This window comes from Sander lucioperca, chromosome 9 (genome assembly GCF_008315115.2).
Source record: "Sander lucioperca isolate FBNREF2018 chromosome 9, SLUC_FBN_1.2, whole genome shotgun sequence".
NCBI classification, from domain to species: domain Eukaryota; kingdom Metazoa; phylum Chordata; class Actinopteri; order Perciformes; family Percidae; genus Sander; species Sander lucioperca.
This window is the reverse complement of record NC_050181.1, coordinates 9,181,054-9,195,514: the sequence shown is the minus strand read 5'-3', so window position 1 is coordinate 9,195,514 and position 14,461 is coordinate 9,181,054. Positions and strand designations below refer to the sequence as shown.

Sequence of the window (14,461 nt, the reverse complement as noted above, 5' to 3'; positions counted from 1 at the left end):
AGTGCTGAGTATGTGGGTTGCGCCCATGAAAAATTTGCCAAATCTTCTCTGCCAATGCCAGACAGCTTATTCTGCCATTGACTCGTATGGGGTCGTTTTTCAGGGGAGGACAGTTTCCAAATTTCATAGATTTTGGGAACATCTTTAGTATTACGCGAACATTGCTGCACTTCCCAGAAATCACACACACTTGAACCCATGTGTTTATGTGATTATATACAAAAAAGAAATCATATTTTAAGTAAATGCAAGTCCCTACTGCTGTATTCCGCTGTTCTCACATTGTACCAATGCTGTTAGGGCAATGGGGAAGGTTACAATGCATTTCTCAGGAAGGACGTGGTGACTGCATGCATCTGCTGGACTGTCAGAGCTACAGCAGTCTTTTCATGCGGCAGGTGTGCTTCTCTATGTGCATGGTGGCTCGGTCAGTGGAGCTGGTTAGCTCATCCAGAACATCATCCTGTCGTTCCAACTCTGTCTCTGCCTCCAGGGCAAGGTTCTTCAGCTGCATCAGCATCTGCATGCACACGCACACACACTTTGTTTAAGTAATTACACACCAGCCCTCAGTGAACATGGACAGCTGAGGAGCAAGACACAAATAAAAGATTAAATACTGAAACCCACAGAAAATTGGTGAGCAGTTGTATTGTGGAACATGTGGAACATATGTTAAAGATGGGGTCAGTGAGTTTGAAAGCGAGTGTGTTAGTGAAACAGAGAACGGGAATAGATAAGAGTGACAGAGGTTGTTTTTTTTCTTCTAACCTTGGCTACAAAGACAATAGCCTGCTGCTTAATGTCTGCAAATGACAGCGGAACTTTACACCAACCATGAATGCAATAAGAACTACTCACGTGGCAGATATGATAATATTTTATTTTATGAGGGACTGTTGTTGTTGATTGTTGTAGTCATTTCTTATTGTATGTGTTTTATCTTGTATTGTCTGTCTTTTGCTATGTTTTTTATTGTACTATGGACCGTTTTTTTGTGTCCTGAATAAAGTAAGTAAGTAAGTAAGTATGTATATGAAGCTGCTTGAGAAGATATTCAGAGAGAAGTTTTGGCTTATCTCCTGGGATCATTGATATCATACAATACTGTTTTCTGCTCTCGGTGATTTTAAGGAATACTGCGACCACATCTCCATCGTCCAACAACTGTGTATGTTATGGTTGATGGAACAACTTAAATATAAGGTGATGTGCCAGGCAAAACCTAATAAACACTACTTCAAACCCCACTACCATGGTTTCTAAACTAATATTATGTTATACTACACATGCTCTCACACACCCACCGACGTTATGTCAGTTTTCAAAGGCCGGTACATGCGGACATTGCGACTGAGTACAGAAACAGTTCCAGACATCAGTTTGAAAAACATATAGTATGTCAATACACACCATGGCACGACTGTATTCGTTCACTCAGGTCTATGACTTTACTATTTCAACTGGGAGAACATGACTGAATCGCACCTTGCAGTTAACATTCACTGGAGTTTTGGTGTGTCATAGAAAAACACAGAAAATGAATATTTTTAGCTGTTGCTTATACAATGGTTAGAGGACTTAAGTCATGTAGAAAGCCCTAAAATTAAACATTTAGGCTAGAACTGATAGAAAAACACATGAGCTAAATGCTAGTCTTGTGCATGAGTGGGGTAATTTCAAGACTGTAAATTAATAGAAAAAATGAACCAGTTTGTGGTGTTAGCAAGGTAGAAATTTCCAACCTCAAACAATAATAATGGTATGAAAATGCTCAGACAAAAGGGAATGGTTGCTAAAGCACTCACTGCAGGCCATTAAATTGCGTGGCCCTCTGTACAAGTTGTCCCACTGTAGATTCTAATCTTGACATGAATTAAGAGTAGGGTGTGTACAGAAGTATAGCATTAAGTCCAAACTGGCAGCCTTTGAAGTTTGAGCCATTATCAGCTGTAGACAATACACCATTTATGAACACAATAGACGAGCCAACCTGTATGACTGGCCCAATGCTGTCACTGCTATGATAAGTTTGTTTGAAAAATGATTATATAGACAAAGACAACTGTAATACACTGTACAATGTTATTGTGCACAATAATTAACAAAATATTAGGTATAAAGTGCCTTGTTCAAGATAAAAATCATGCAGTGGTTCAACAAAATAATGTATCATGAAATAGGACTAAGTTTAAGTAACTAAACTACGATGGAAAACACTGCAACAAAGGTGGAACATATCAGGACACAAGCAAATGCCTATTACTTGCCAGCCCCAATATTCTGTATATGTCAATCATGTTCTTACTTGTGATTGCTTTTCCTCTTTGTAAGGGAATTTGTAAATATATTCTTTATTTTTTCCGACTGCTCTACTTGACAAATTAAATTAAATTAAATTAAAATGTAATCTTGGCACTAGGTAGTAGGACCTTGGTGTCATCCCATGAAGTCTACATTCATTTATTCATTCATCTAAATGACCCTATGCAATGTGAATATAAGCATGATGTAACAAACAAAAGTAGTTTACTGAAAATGTTTTACTTTAAATAGCTTATAGTATGTAATACACACACACACACACACACACACACACACACACACACACAAATTGTCCGAATCATACATCTGAATTTGCGTCACTGTGTAGGTCTTGCCACCACAGGCCATGTCTGTAACATTTCTCAGTGTTGCGAGGTTCTGAATGGAAAGACGTTGTAAAGTCTGACCAAATGACAGAACAAGTCTCTTTCCTTCTCTTAAAACCAGGATGGACTTTGGTTTGTGGTCTCACTAAATAACATTTTAATCATACAGGATGAAAAATACAAATCATTATGGTGAATTGTCGGTTGGATTGGAACTATCAAAATACATGTCACTTAAACCATAGGGTTGTTTACTAAAATACACAAAAGTATACAAATATGAAAAATCTAAATGTCACAATGGTGCAAGTCATATATTCACACAGGTCTCACCTGTTTGAGTTCCTGGGCCTCAGCCTGACTGACAGATGGCTGGAGGACGTGCACCTGCAACTGGGACAGCTCTCCTGCTGGGACCTCCAGCGGGAGCTCTGTGTCTTGGCACCTCTGCAGCAAACCTGACTCCATGGGTGGAGATGGTGAAAAAGTGGAGAGTGCATATGTTGTTTATGAGAAAACCAGACAGTAAACTCAAAGTAACTGGGGCAATCAGGATGAAGTGACTCATCAAAACACATTTCTGTCAAGGAGAGACACCAATAACTGTGTCCAAAAGTCATGTGGATTAAATGTTTTTACATGTGGCTACACACCTATAAATAAACAGATGTGGAAACATAGACCTTTACTGCCACTTAGTGGTCAATTTCATACTAGACATGGAAACAGTGAAAGAGCCTTTATTTATATTATCCATGCCTTACCTTCATTCCAGTTTGACCCCTCTGTATCACACGGAGATGAAACTGGAGTTGTTTTGAAAGCAGTGTATTCATTCATGAACTCCACTTTCTTTTTGTACTGCATCTCTAACACTGACATTGCCTCTGGCATCTTGGCAGACAGGAACCTGTAGCATATATCTGGCTTCCCAATAAACCGCTGTCTAACGGTGATCTCATACGGACTGTGCACCCTGATTTCGTCGATGTCATTTCGTTCGAAGCGGTGAAGGAGTTGACAGTTTGTGTCTCGCACCTCCACTGAGGACACCAGCACCAACAAGCATCCGGGTTTTAAGTCTGAGTCCCCGCCTTTGGTCACTACAGCTGGGATGCTTGCGATCACCTTATTTCTACTGGACCCTTTGCCAGCTGCAGAAGCAGCGGCAGCTCCAGCTCTTGCAGCGTCCTGAGCCTTGGCTTCCTGCTGAGTCTTCCAAGGAAGTTTACCAAAAGGCCACCAGGAGGGAGACTCCAGCTCTAACAAAAGTCTGCAACAGAGTACAAAGGGAAAGGAAGAATTTTATGAGAGTGTATGACTTGTTTCACTATTATTTTATGCCAGTTTTTGTTTTGTAACTACTAATTGAGTTATGGCAGTCAACAGCATAAGAATAAAACTTGAACAAGACTTCCAAATAAAAAAGTGCATAATATCATCATCGAGTCAGAAACTATTTAGATAATTACTTATCAGCCACGCCCAGATCTGAGTCAATCTTCTCCAGTCCCTGCATCATATTGTCAAACTGCTCTCCTTGATGGCTGAGGACACTGCCTGTGTCCTCCAGTCTTCTCTGGGCCCCTGCCACCAGGCTGATCAGCTCTCTGCCTTTAGAGGGTTTACATTCGGCTCCCCGGGCCTCTGAGCTGGGGGACAAAAGACGTTCTCTCCAGAAATGCTCTAAGACATTATAAACCACCACCCTGTTGGGCTTAAGCGAGCCAAACCAGTGTTTCACATTGCCCTCTTCAAGCACTGTGAGAGTGCTGAAGATAAAACTAGACGACTCCATCTTGAGCTCCATGATCCTGGAGAGGCGGAAGCTGGCAAGACTCTCCTTACTCTGGTTAGAGACGAAGCGCACCATGGTCCTGGTGAGGGACAGGGTGCCATTTTCCCACCGCTTCTCACTGTTGATGTAATAGGAACCGGGCCAGCTGTGGATAGGGACGTCCCGGCTCATTATGGAAGGAGATACACTGATTCACCTAGAAGGACAAATGAGCTTCAATATTACAGTTATGTACCATACACATGCACATTGTTGCTGTTAAGAATATCATAAGGACACTGTACTGAGTGATCTCTCTGTCCTGATAGTAGACATAGTTTGTTCAGTGTAATAAGGGATCCAGCAGCAGATGAGCTTAGCTGAGGCATTCACACTGGTAGCTTCAGCTGTGGAGGAGCCTTTTCTTTCCAACTGACCGCATAACGAGTGCGTCATTATAATGTTATAAACCCTCTTAGCATGTATCACTTCCTCTTGTAACAATTGTATCCGTCCCACACCACATTAATCTTATGTATTAGTAATATTACCTTGTTGGGCTGAGCATTACGGTTACACCCGGTTACACCACACTCTCGCTTGTTTATTACGGAAGTGACGCCACGCAGTAGCACGGCTGTATTTACTGTCCGACTTCAAGGTTTTGGAAACGTATTGTTAGCTAGGACGCTTTTCTTAATACATCCATGCTAGGACGGCGGTTTCTGAAGTAGCTAAAATAGCATGCACTATTCGCATTAAATACATTGAAACGTTAATATAGCAGTGGTGACAATAAATAAACAGCAACAGTTTTGCATGTGCGGCGTTCAGAAACTATATCCTGGTAACATTATCTTCGAGGACTGCAGGCATCTGCTATCAAAATAGAAAAAAATACGTTTTAGAATAATGTTAGCTTTCTAGCCTAAGTTTGACAGCAAAAGTGAAACGACGTGCGCTATGTAATGTCAAACCAATCGACCCGCTCGCTTTTCCTTACAGTTTCTTGCTGTCCAAACGGTGACAGCTAGCTTGCTAACGTGAACTGGCTAGCCGATGTCTTGTTTACCCATACAGTCTGTTTACCATTATGGACAGGGAGGCGTACCGTAACTGCTGCAGCCTGGTCAAAATACCAAGACAGTCGTATGAACAGTTTTGGTCATCACATTTTGTTGACTACATCGACAAGGAGCTGAGCTATTCTAAGTTTTTCAAGAAATACTTGCTTCCCAATCACCCATGTATGTTTTCAAGAAGGTTTACGGAGAACTGGAAGTGTAGAAAACAGTGGGTGTCTGAGGAGGGGAAGCCTAATTTCCAGAAACTGCTGCAAGAGTTTGGTAAATAAGTATTACTAATGCGTTGAGTAACTGCCATACATCACAATGCAGCTGCTGCAATGACTGGTCATGTACTGTATACATGTTAATGTGTTCATTCTTTATCACAGATGAGATTCCTGTTCCTGTTGCAAATTGCAATGCAAAGGAGTACAATGCAAACCCTAAACAAGTTATGCCATTTAAAGAATTTATACTCTACTGGAAGGAATACATCCAGTATGGCCACTCATCACCTAAAGGATGTCTCTATCTTAAAGACTGGCACATGTCAAGGTAGCAAGTAATACGGATTGAACTACACTTTGTTTCATACAGCACAATATGCAAAATATATAACTACCCATGATGAATTTAATATTATTGTTCTACAGGGACTTCCCAGAACATAATGTTTACACCACACCAGTATTCTTTTCTTCTGACTGGCTTAATGAATACTGGGATACACTTGAGGTGGATGACTACCGATTTGTCTACATGGGACCTAAAGGCTCATGGTATGTAACATCTAACATAATGTTGGCAAAACCCAGATTATAGATTTTTTTTTTGGCAGTTAAAAAAACGTTGTCTCAACATGTTTTTATTATTATAGTTGTGAGGCAACACATGTGGGACATCTATCAATCAGATGCACTTTCTCATCACCAGGACCCCGTTCCATGCGGATGTGTTTCGCTCCTACAGTTGGTCTGCAAACATCTGTGGCAGGAAGAAATGGCTCCTGTATCCCCCTGGTCAGGAAGAGTTTCTACGAGACACTCACGGCAACCTCCCTTATGATGTAACATCAGCTGAGCTTCGAGACAGTGGCCTTTTTCCACACTCCGAAAAAGCCTGTCAACCTCTTGAAATTATTCAAGAGGCAGGTGAAATAATTTTCGTGCCCAGTGGCTGGCACCACCAAGTTTATAATCTGGTAAGAACTGTAAATGCAACAAAATAGAGTAAAGATACCTACCAAATGACATACTACTGTGTACATTATGGCGTGTTATCTAATTGTGACATACTAGGAACTCTCTCTCTCTCTCTTTAATGTTTGTATGACAGGAGGACACTATCTCTATTAATCATAACTGGCTGAATGGCTGCAATGTAGACATCATGTGGCAGTTCCTTCAGAATGAGCTTTTGTCCGTTCAAAAAGAGATAGAGGAGTGGAGAAACACAATGGAGTCGTGGCATCAGCACTGCCAGGTACTTCAGGGACAAGACTGTTCAACCTGCCTGCTTTCTAGAAACATGCTGCTGTCGTGAATGTTTGTAATATCGTATTAAAAGTCATTGTTTGTTACTTTTCAGGTCATTATGAAGGCCTGCTCTGGTATTAATTATGCAGAATTTGCCTCATTCCTGAAAATCATTGCTGACAACCGAATGGCTTTCCTGAATGCTTGTTCCTCTGGGGATTCCTCCGATTGCCCACAGCATCTCTCAGAGACCCTCACCACACTTGGACCTTACCATGCTGCCTTTGACCTACAAAGAGTGGCTCACATAATTGAATGCCTACTCTGCAATGAAGACTTTAAGCGGCTCGATCATTCAACTTTGCAGCCAGAAACCATGTTGCAGCAAATTCGGGACACAATACAATCCACAAGGGGGCAGCATCTCCTTTATCAGGAATAAGATGTTCAGTGGTGTCTCAACAATGTTATCATCACCCGGAAATGGCTTGAATGAAAAGTGCCAATTTGTACAGTGCGAAAAAAAGATGATGATGAAGGTTTTACTACACTTTTGATTTGAGATGAATTGCAATCTCAAATTTTCAATGTTTGGAATTAGTTTTTGCACTGAAAAATAAAAAATAAATAAAAAAAATAAAAAATACAAAAGTTAATTGAGTTTGTGTGCTTTATTCAACAACTAACAATAACATATCACTGTTGATATATCCTGTTGTGAAGTGCCGCAATAGATAAGTTAAATAGCATAATTCTGTGGTAAATAATATTTTACAATTTGAGAAAAGTCACTCTCAAAGTTGATTTTATTGCAAATTAAACAAATGCTCTTATATGGATTAGTGCCACACAGCTGTTAAACAATGACAGTACATACTGTACTTAAGGGTTCTGTCTACGAGACGTCTGTCAGATGTGATATATGTCACATTTGAGGGAACTACAAAACACCCTACTCTTCAGTTGATTTTCACATCTTTAGGCCACCAGTCTGGCACAGAGGCCTCAAGTGTCACTGTGGTGTCGTCAGAAGATTTGAGTGTCAACACCTCTTTGGCATGAGCCATGCGGATTAGGCTCAGACCCAGCTCTCCAACCCCTGCTCGGTGCTTCCCAGCTGGCTTGCCCGACTGCGTTTGCAGCACAGCTCCTTCCTCGAGGCCTTGGACTGGAATTGAAGAGCGTACTGGCATCAGGCGTTTCCGAACCACCCCAGTGTGATGAGTCCTAGCTGTGAGCTCCTGGCCAATGTAACAGCCCTTGCTAAAGCTGATACCCTGCATGTAGGCAAGATTGGACTCTAGTGGTAGTGCCACCCCAGGGGGAAGGTCCTTCACTCCCTCAGGAAGTCCTAGACAACAATGACAGCAGAGGAAATAAACAAAACTTGTCAAAGTGTCAAGAGCACATGGCCATACAAACTGGTCTTACCTATTGCATAGCGATGTCTGTGATATTCCTCCGTGTCACCTTTCTGACATGATGCAATGATATCCAAGGGGTCAATTTGACTTTCCAATACCAATCTCCAGCCCATTTCCTGGGTTCGAGGATCAGCCTCCCATACCAGAACTTTGTCTGGGGAAGAGAGCTCGAGTTTACTGGCTTCATGACCTGCGTTCTTTTTCTTGGAAAGCACCGCCCATACAGAGAACTCTGGACAGTGGTTTATGTTGACCTTTCTGCGGAGCTTGTACATCTTCAAATGTCTCAAGATTGAGTCCTTAATTGTGCTGTCACACTCCAGGAAAACGCCTTGTCCTGCATCAGTTTCTTTTAGACTAAAAAGGAAATACAGCAAGTTTAGTGCCTTGTAAAAAAATAAAAAATAAAAAAAGAAGCTATAAAAACTATAGAATCAAGTTTATTACAACATATGTGTATGGTGAGCAATTTGTTTTCACATCTGCCTGATCTAGCTAAATTAATGATTTAGTTTATTTACCAAAGAGACTTTTGAGTAGCACCAAAGTATGTGCATATCGGCATATAGTTTTGTAACCCTTTCAGTTTACCAGTGGCAAAATTACATATGTCTCTTATTCTACAAAGTTCAACAATTGGCTTAAGATGTATCCAAGTGATACAAATTGGATAAGTGAATTAACAAACTGAATAAAATTAGTCTGTAGCTGGATAAGAGGTCAGGCTTGCCAAGCAGAGTTCACACATTTGGCATCAGTCACATACTAGTATCTATTGAGCTGCTACTATAAACTAATATCTGCTGAAACTGTTGAGCAAACTTCACTGGCAACTAAAATGTATACATGTGTCCTTCAAATGTTCACCTAGCATTTTATGACAGGCTGGGTTACAATATGTCATGTTCTGTGTATTGCCATATCTCAGTCAAAAGGTTTCACTGAATTACATAAGTTTATTATGACTTTTTTTGTCATATTGAAGATTGTCACAAAAACATCAGTTCCCTGCACTGGAATTATCTCAACATGTGATTACTTGTCATCTAAGTTTGACTAGTTTTCCTGCAAACAAGAAAAGATACACCACCCATATAGGCTAGCTAAGTTTAATCACAAATAGGTGCTCTAGCAATGCAAAACAGCTGTTTTAAAGCCTTAATGGAATAGCATTTAGACAGCATCTTACTTCCTGTATTTGGTGAAGTAATGTATTTTTCCTGTTGAAAAGTATGTCGGGTTGAGATATAACACAGGAAGGGTAATTCAATTTTAGGGATATTAGCTGTTAGGCACATGGAACATCATTACTTAAAAATATGTGATGCTGTGTTTCTTGCAACATGGGGGTCACAATTCAGCACACTTTTCCAGAAGATTAAAAGGAATTAAGACAAAACTAGAAAAGTCTTAAATTGTGTACGTAAAACCGGTCCATATAAGTTCAGCTGGAAAAGTGAAGGTCTTTTTTCATTTCATTGACCTTAAAAGGTCACTACCCTGGCTTTCCAGCCCTGAGGTCTGCTAACGTTACTCGGCCCGTAGTACAAACGCCCGAATTTATATCTATGATCAACTCCAGCAGCTGCACTTCAAGATATCTAGCCACACCCTCGTGTTTACTGAAAACATGTGCAAGTAGTTTAAACGGTATAAGTTAATGAAGTTTACTGTACCTGTACAACATGATCTCATATAGTGTTCTTCCTTGTACATTTAGCATATGTGAGTACATGGCTGAGAGTCCAGGCACCTCCAGCAGCCCCATGTCATTGGTTATAATCCCCTGAAGAAACGGGCTCGTGTCTTGTCCCTGGATTTTAAGTAAGGTCCTGTGAGGTAGGTGATAGCACACAAACTGTCCAGGGACATGTCTCTGGACAGTCTGCTGGCTATACCTTTTGACACGGATACCTGCTGGAGCTAAAACACCGGAGAGAAACGTGACGCACAAATACCGCCCGGGGTATTTTCTGGCGGACGTGAACGCTCTCCTGGCGAAACACAACAACCCCATGTTGTACACTGTCACAGAAGAGTATTACGTGTTAACTTAAAGTGGTTTATCCTCCTATTAACAACAGTGTACGGCTACATAACACTTACGGTCGGCTCCATTTTGAAATCCCACAATGCACTGCTCGATAATAACGGAACTGTCTATGAACACGACCTTCTTATATACTGTCCAGAGTATCACTCTGATACTGTCTATATGAACACGACTGGCGCTCTTCTGCAGCTTGCTCGCATGCGTATTTATACAACCATGAAAATTTCATATACATGTCATGATGAAATTATATATATATATATATATATATATATATATATATATATATATATATATATATATATATATATATATATATATATATATATATATATATATATGGATATGAAGTGGTCAACATATCTGCTGGAATTGTTCTTTATGTAGCCTACAGTCTATGGTTAAACTTGTTCTTAGCATGCCCTTGTTATAACAAGATTATGCAAGAATTTTTCATATGTTAACTAGAAAAAGGAGTCCCATAATATTCGAGAGAAAAAATTGCAATAGGCTACTAAAACCTAACAAGATTTTTTGATACAGGGGTGACTAGATTGAGCTTTTTGTTAAATACAGCATCCCAAGATGATACAAAGATGCTTTTTGAAATGCATAGTGGTTATACAGAACCTCTTAGAGGTAGCATAATTTCTTATTTATTAACTTAAATAACTAATTAAATGAATTAGGCTATTACATTTCACTGAAATTTTATTTCATATGATCTCACGTGACAAATAAATAGATCTATTGATTGACTTACCACAAAGACACAAATCCTATTCCCAGATTCATGTACATTATCAGCAGTCATTTTTACAGAAAATTATATTCAGGAAGTTTAAGTAAGCAGCAACACAACTGACAACTGTATTGTATTGCTATATAACAAACCATGACATATTGGATAAGACATATTGGCTTATTATTAATTATGGCTATAGGGTTGAATGTAATTAAGCTACTTCACTCAGCTGATTATGAATATTTAAAGCCCAAATGTTGATTCTCAGCTAATTATAATGACTAAATGCGCAGCAGGCAGCATATGCAGTTTAACGTGGCTCCCACAAAGGCTCTATAAACATTCACTGCTCAGTAAAACGCCTTAACAGATGGGAAAATGCAAAAACAATGAACACACACACACACACACACACACAAATGGATCTGTAATTACAGAACAAAATGTGTAACTCATTATTACCAGGTAAAAGATTTAAAACATATAAGCTATTTCTAACAAAACTGATGGAAAATAGATCATAAACCTCTGATGAGAAAGTGCACCAAATGGTTTCTTCAAGGACACAGATGCTTGGAAAAAAAATATCATATAGGCTAAGCATAAGAAGCAGCTCTCCAATATTTTATTTTTTGAAAACAAGCTCATTGTAATTTGACATGAGATCTTTTGCTAAAGTTTGGACAAACACCGATTGTTCTCTCTGTTAAACGATTTGAAACCTACATTGGCACGGAGATTGAGGAAACTGTGTCAACTTTAGATATATTCAGTATATTCATAGGTCGCCTGTACCTCTTGAAATACAGTAATAATTTGAGAGTATGGAGATAATTTAGTCATTTTTTAAGATTGTGTTTTGTAGATTGGTGGTGGGGTTTGCTGATACAATGAGCTACTCCAATGTAGGTTCTGTTTGTTTGTTCTAAGTGGCAGTCCACATCTGGTGCTACTTATCCAAAAATTAATGGCTACATAATGGATATGTAAATGGGTTTGTCTCCAAAGGTAAATCTTTTAAGTCTTGTTTTAACCCTTGTGTGGTGTTCATATTTTTGTTACACAACCAATGTTCCCGGGTCTGGTGGACCCACCACATTATTAGGCTTTTAAATCAATACAGCCATAACAATTTATGTAAAATACTTAACAGATGTTTACTTTAGCTCAATTACCAATGATATATATATATATATATATATATATATATATATATATCATTTATGGTTCATATTTACCCCTGTGAGATCACATTTATGATCATATGATCATTTTCGTTTTTTGTGAGAAAACAAGGAAATTCAATTATAAAAAAAAAAAAATAGAAATAAGATTTTTAATCATTATTGGTGCTTATTTCTTAGAACTTAATCAGAACAGGTGAAAGTGCTTGAAATGTAACTTTGTGTGGGAATAGAAGGTGCAAAAAGACAACATAGTTTCATAGTACCTACATTTAAATACACTCGAGTCCAGTAGACCCGAACACCTCATATGCAATAGTTATGTGTAGGGGTGTACTGTGTGCAGTCATTGAAAAGAATTGTTTATGTTCTTCACAGAAAATGAGCCAAGGCCAATGAGTTTGAGTAAGAAATAATAAATAGCATAATTTTTCTTTCAGCAAACATTGAAAACGTGTCCCACAGACCCGAACACCATACAAGGGTTAATAATAAATGTAATGTTTTTTTTAAATATGTTTTTTATTTTCTTATTGCTGCAGCTGAATCTGGAAAAGAACCCTTTTTATGATATTGTCCCATATTTAAGAGAATAAAAATGCTGTGTGATTATGTAGGTTATAAAATGATATGCACCAATTATTTTCCATATAACTAAATGTGATTCTTCTCATTACAGTTTCCTGCCCCATACATTTAAAAATTCTTCTTGGAGTACATACACTCTCCGGCCACTTCATTAGGTACACCTGTTTAGCGGCTTGTTAATGGAAATATGTAATCAGCCAATCACGTGGCAGAAACTCAATGCATTTATGCATGTAGACATGCAGGCGATCTGCTGAAGTTCAAACCAAGCATCAGAATGGGGAAGTAAATGTTGGGCCCATTAGTAATGATTGAGCACAGCCTACCTGAGTATTGTTGCTGACCATGTCTATCTCTTTATGATTACAGTGTCTACCCCTCTTCTAATGGCTACTTCCACCAGGATAACGCAACATGTTACAAAGCTTAAATCATCTCAAACTAGTTCCTTGAACATGACAATGAGTTCACTGTACTGTGAAGGCAAAAGGGGGTCCAACCTGTACCTAATAAATGGCCCGTGAGTGTATTTTTAAGACACATTTGCTGTGATTAGTAACAGAAAAATCTCAACATCTCATCCCAGCATCAGTTTGTATAAATGAGTCATTTACAATTTGACTAATTGTTTATGTATTTTGTTTAGGCTTTGATCAGATCGGTTTCTTGTTACAACATATGAGACACATTTGTTGTAACAATAAAACTTTATTGCAAGCTTCCAACCTTGAAATACAAAAACACACCATTGCTATTAGTGTGACAAGGCAGAGAGGGAGATGCATTATAAAGCAAGAAATCAGACCTTTCAAATAATTTTATTTCTTCATGAATAAAATATGAGAACAGTCTTTAAAAGTTTGAGGCACTTTGAAGTATGACAACAGTGAAGGCAGGATTAAATATTACTCAGAAACCAATTTTAGAAACTTATGCTTCAATGACAGAAAAACTGAAACGGTCATTTTCAAGACCTAACATGCTTAAACATAAGATAAATGTAGCGCTAATTGAATAGCTAAGGATGGGATTTCTACTGTAGTCTATGTGTATACAGTATGTTCCCATTTGTAAAGCATGCATCATCTGCTTCAGATTGCAGCAAATCAGTATTTAGTTTAGAAAATAGATCAGATTTTCTATTCACCTACCTCTTTCTCTTCTAATGTGACACTGAAAGGCTTTGGAAAATATAAAATAGATAAAGGCTTTGCACGCAATGACTGAAGATCATCACACTGATCAGATGTTGACTGGGAGAGCCTGCAGTGACACAGCCCTGTTTCATTATCTTTATCAAAATATTTCACATTGAATCTGCTTTCAGCATCCGTTCTACATCCAAAAATACTTTCCCAAATATTAAACATGCATCTTTCCGACAATAATCATCATTCCTCAGAAATGAGTCATTGTGCATTTGTACAGTGTTTTTCACTGCGTTTTCTAATTTGGAATTGAGGGTACAATCACACACTTACAGAGTTAGATTTCGTC

The 14,461-nt window shown here is 38.8% G+C and overlaps 3 protein-coding genes across 6 annotated transcripts; 1 reads left to right on the top strand and 2 right to left on the bottom strand.

Moving 5' to 3' along the window:
* Positions 1-50: 50 nt before the first annotated feature.
* snap47 (synaptosome associated protein 47) lies at positions 51-5,545 on the bottom strand. Of its 4 annotated transcripts, none has more exons than XM_036005257.1 (5): positions 4,980-5,104; positions 4,124-4,645; positions 3,416-3,924; positions 2,985-3,113; positions 51-520 (listed from the first exon to the last, which is right to left on the bottom strand). In XM_036005257.1, exons 2-4 carry the CDS (start codon positions 4,618-4,620, stop codon positions 3,004-3,006), a joined length of 1,116 nt encoding a protein of 371 aa, XP_035861150.1. In that variant the 5' UTR covers positions 4,621-4,645; positions 4,980-5,104; the 3' UTR covers positions 51-520; positions 2,985-3,003. The 4 variants fall into 4 exon arrangements, with proteins under 4 accessions (XP_035861150.1, XP_031149890.2, XP_035861149.1 ...); XM_031294030.2 differs by lacking the exon at positions 4,980-5,104 and adding an exon at positions 5,432-5,545 and having other exon boundaries at positions 52-520; positions 2,985-3,109; XM_036005256.1 differs by lacking the exon at positions 4,980-5,104 and adding an exon at positions 4,734-4,951 and having other exon boundaries at positions 52-520; positions 2,985-3,109.
* jmjd4 (jumonji domain containing 4) lies at positions 5,481-7,488 on the top strand. The gene is made up of 6 exons (XM_031294029.2): positions 5,481-5,774; positions 5,885-6,050; positions 6,149-6,274; positions 6,429-6,696; positions 6,831-6,977; positions 7,083-7,488. The coding sequence occupies exons 1-6, from the start codon at positions 5,522-5,524 to the stop codon at positions 7,410-7,412; spliced, it is 1,290 nt and encodes a 429-aa protein (XP_031149889.2). The 5' UTR covers positions 5,481-5,521; the 3' UTR covers positions 7,413-7,488.
* A 138-nt stretch (positions 7,489-7,626) lies between these two features.
* On the bottom strand, positions 7,627-10,550 carry iba57 (iron-sulfur cluster assembly factor IBA57). Its single transcript, XM_031294031.2, has 3 exons — positions 10,071-10,550; positions 8,402-8,751; positions 7,627-8,321 (listed from the first exon to the last, which is right to left on the bottom strand). The coding sequence occupies exons 1-3, from the start codon at positions 10,409-10,411 to the stop codon at positions 7,930-7,932; spliced, it is 1,083 nt and encodes a 360-aa protein (XP_031149891.1). The 5' UTR covers positions 10,412-10,550; the 3' UTR covers positions 7,627-7,929.
* Between the last annotated feature and the right edge of the window lie 3,911 nt (positions 10,551-14,461).

What these genes read in the sequence shown, in the direction of transcription:
- snap47 (XM_031294030.2), bottom strand. Translation starts at nt 4,620, where the DNA reads ATGAGCCGGGACGTCCCTATCCACAGCTGGCCCGGTTCCTATTACATC. An exon ending in GATCTGGGCGTGGCTGATAA is followed by an intron (nt 3,925 to 4,123) that starts GTAATTATCTAA and finishes ACTCTGTTGCAG; the next exon opens with ACTTTTGTTAGAGCTGGAGT. An exon ending in GGGGTCAAACTGGAATGAAG is followed by an intron (nt 3,110 to 3,415) that starts GTAAGGCATGGA and finishes CCATGGAGTCAG; the next exon opens with GTTTGCTGCAGAGGTGCCAA.
- jmjd4 (XM_031294029.2), top strand. Translation starts at nt 5,522, where the DNA reads ATGGACAGGGAGGCGTACCGTAACTGCTGCAGCCTGGTCAAAATACCA. An exon ending in AAAGACTGGCACATGTCAAG is followed by an intron (nt 6,051 to 6,148) that starts GTAGCAAGTAAT and finishes ATTGTTCTACAG; the next exon opens with GGACTTCCCAGAACATAATG. An exon ending in CGTGGCATCAGCACTGCCAG is followed by an intron (nt 6,978 to 7,082) that starts GTACTTCAGGGA and finishes GTTACTTTTCAG; the next exon opens with GTCATTATGAAGGCCTGCTC.
- iba57 (XM_031294031.2), bottom strand. Translation starts at nt 10,411, where the DNA reads ATGGGGTTGTTGTGTTTCGCCAGGAGAGCGTTCACGTCCGCCAGAAAA. An exon ending in TATGAGATCATGTTGTACAG is followed by an intron (nt 8,752 to 10,070) that starts GTACAGTAAACT and finishes TTTCCTTTTTAG; the next exon opens with TCTAAAAGAAACTGATGCAG. An exon ending in CAGACATCGCTATGCAATAG is followed by an intron (nt 8,322 to 8,401) that starts GTAAGACCAGTT and finishes ATTGTTGTCTAG; the next exon opens with GACTTCCTGAGGGAGTGAAG.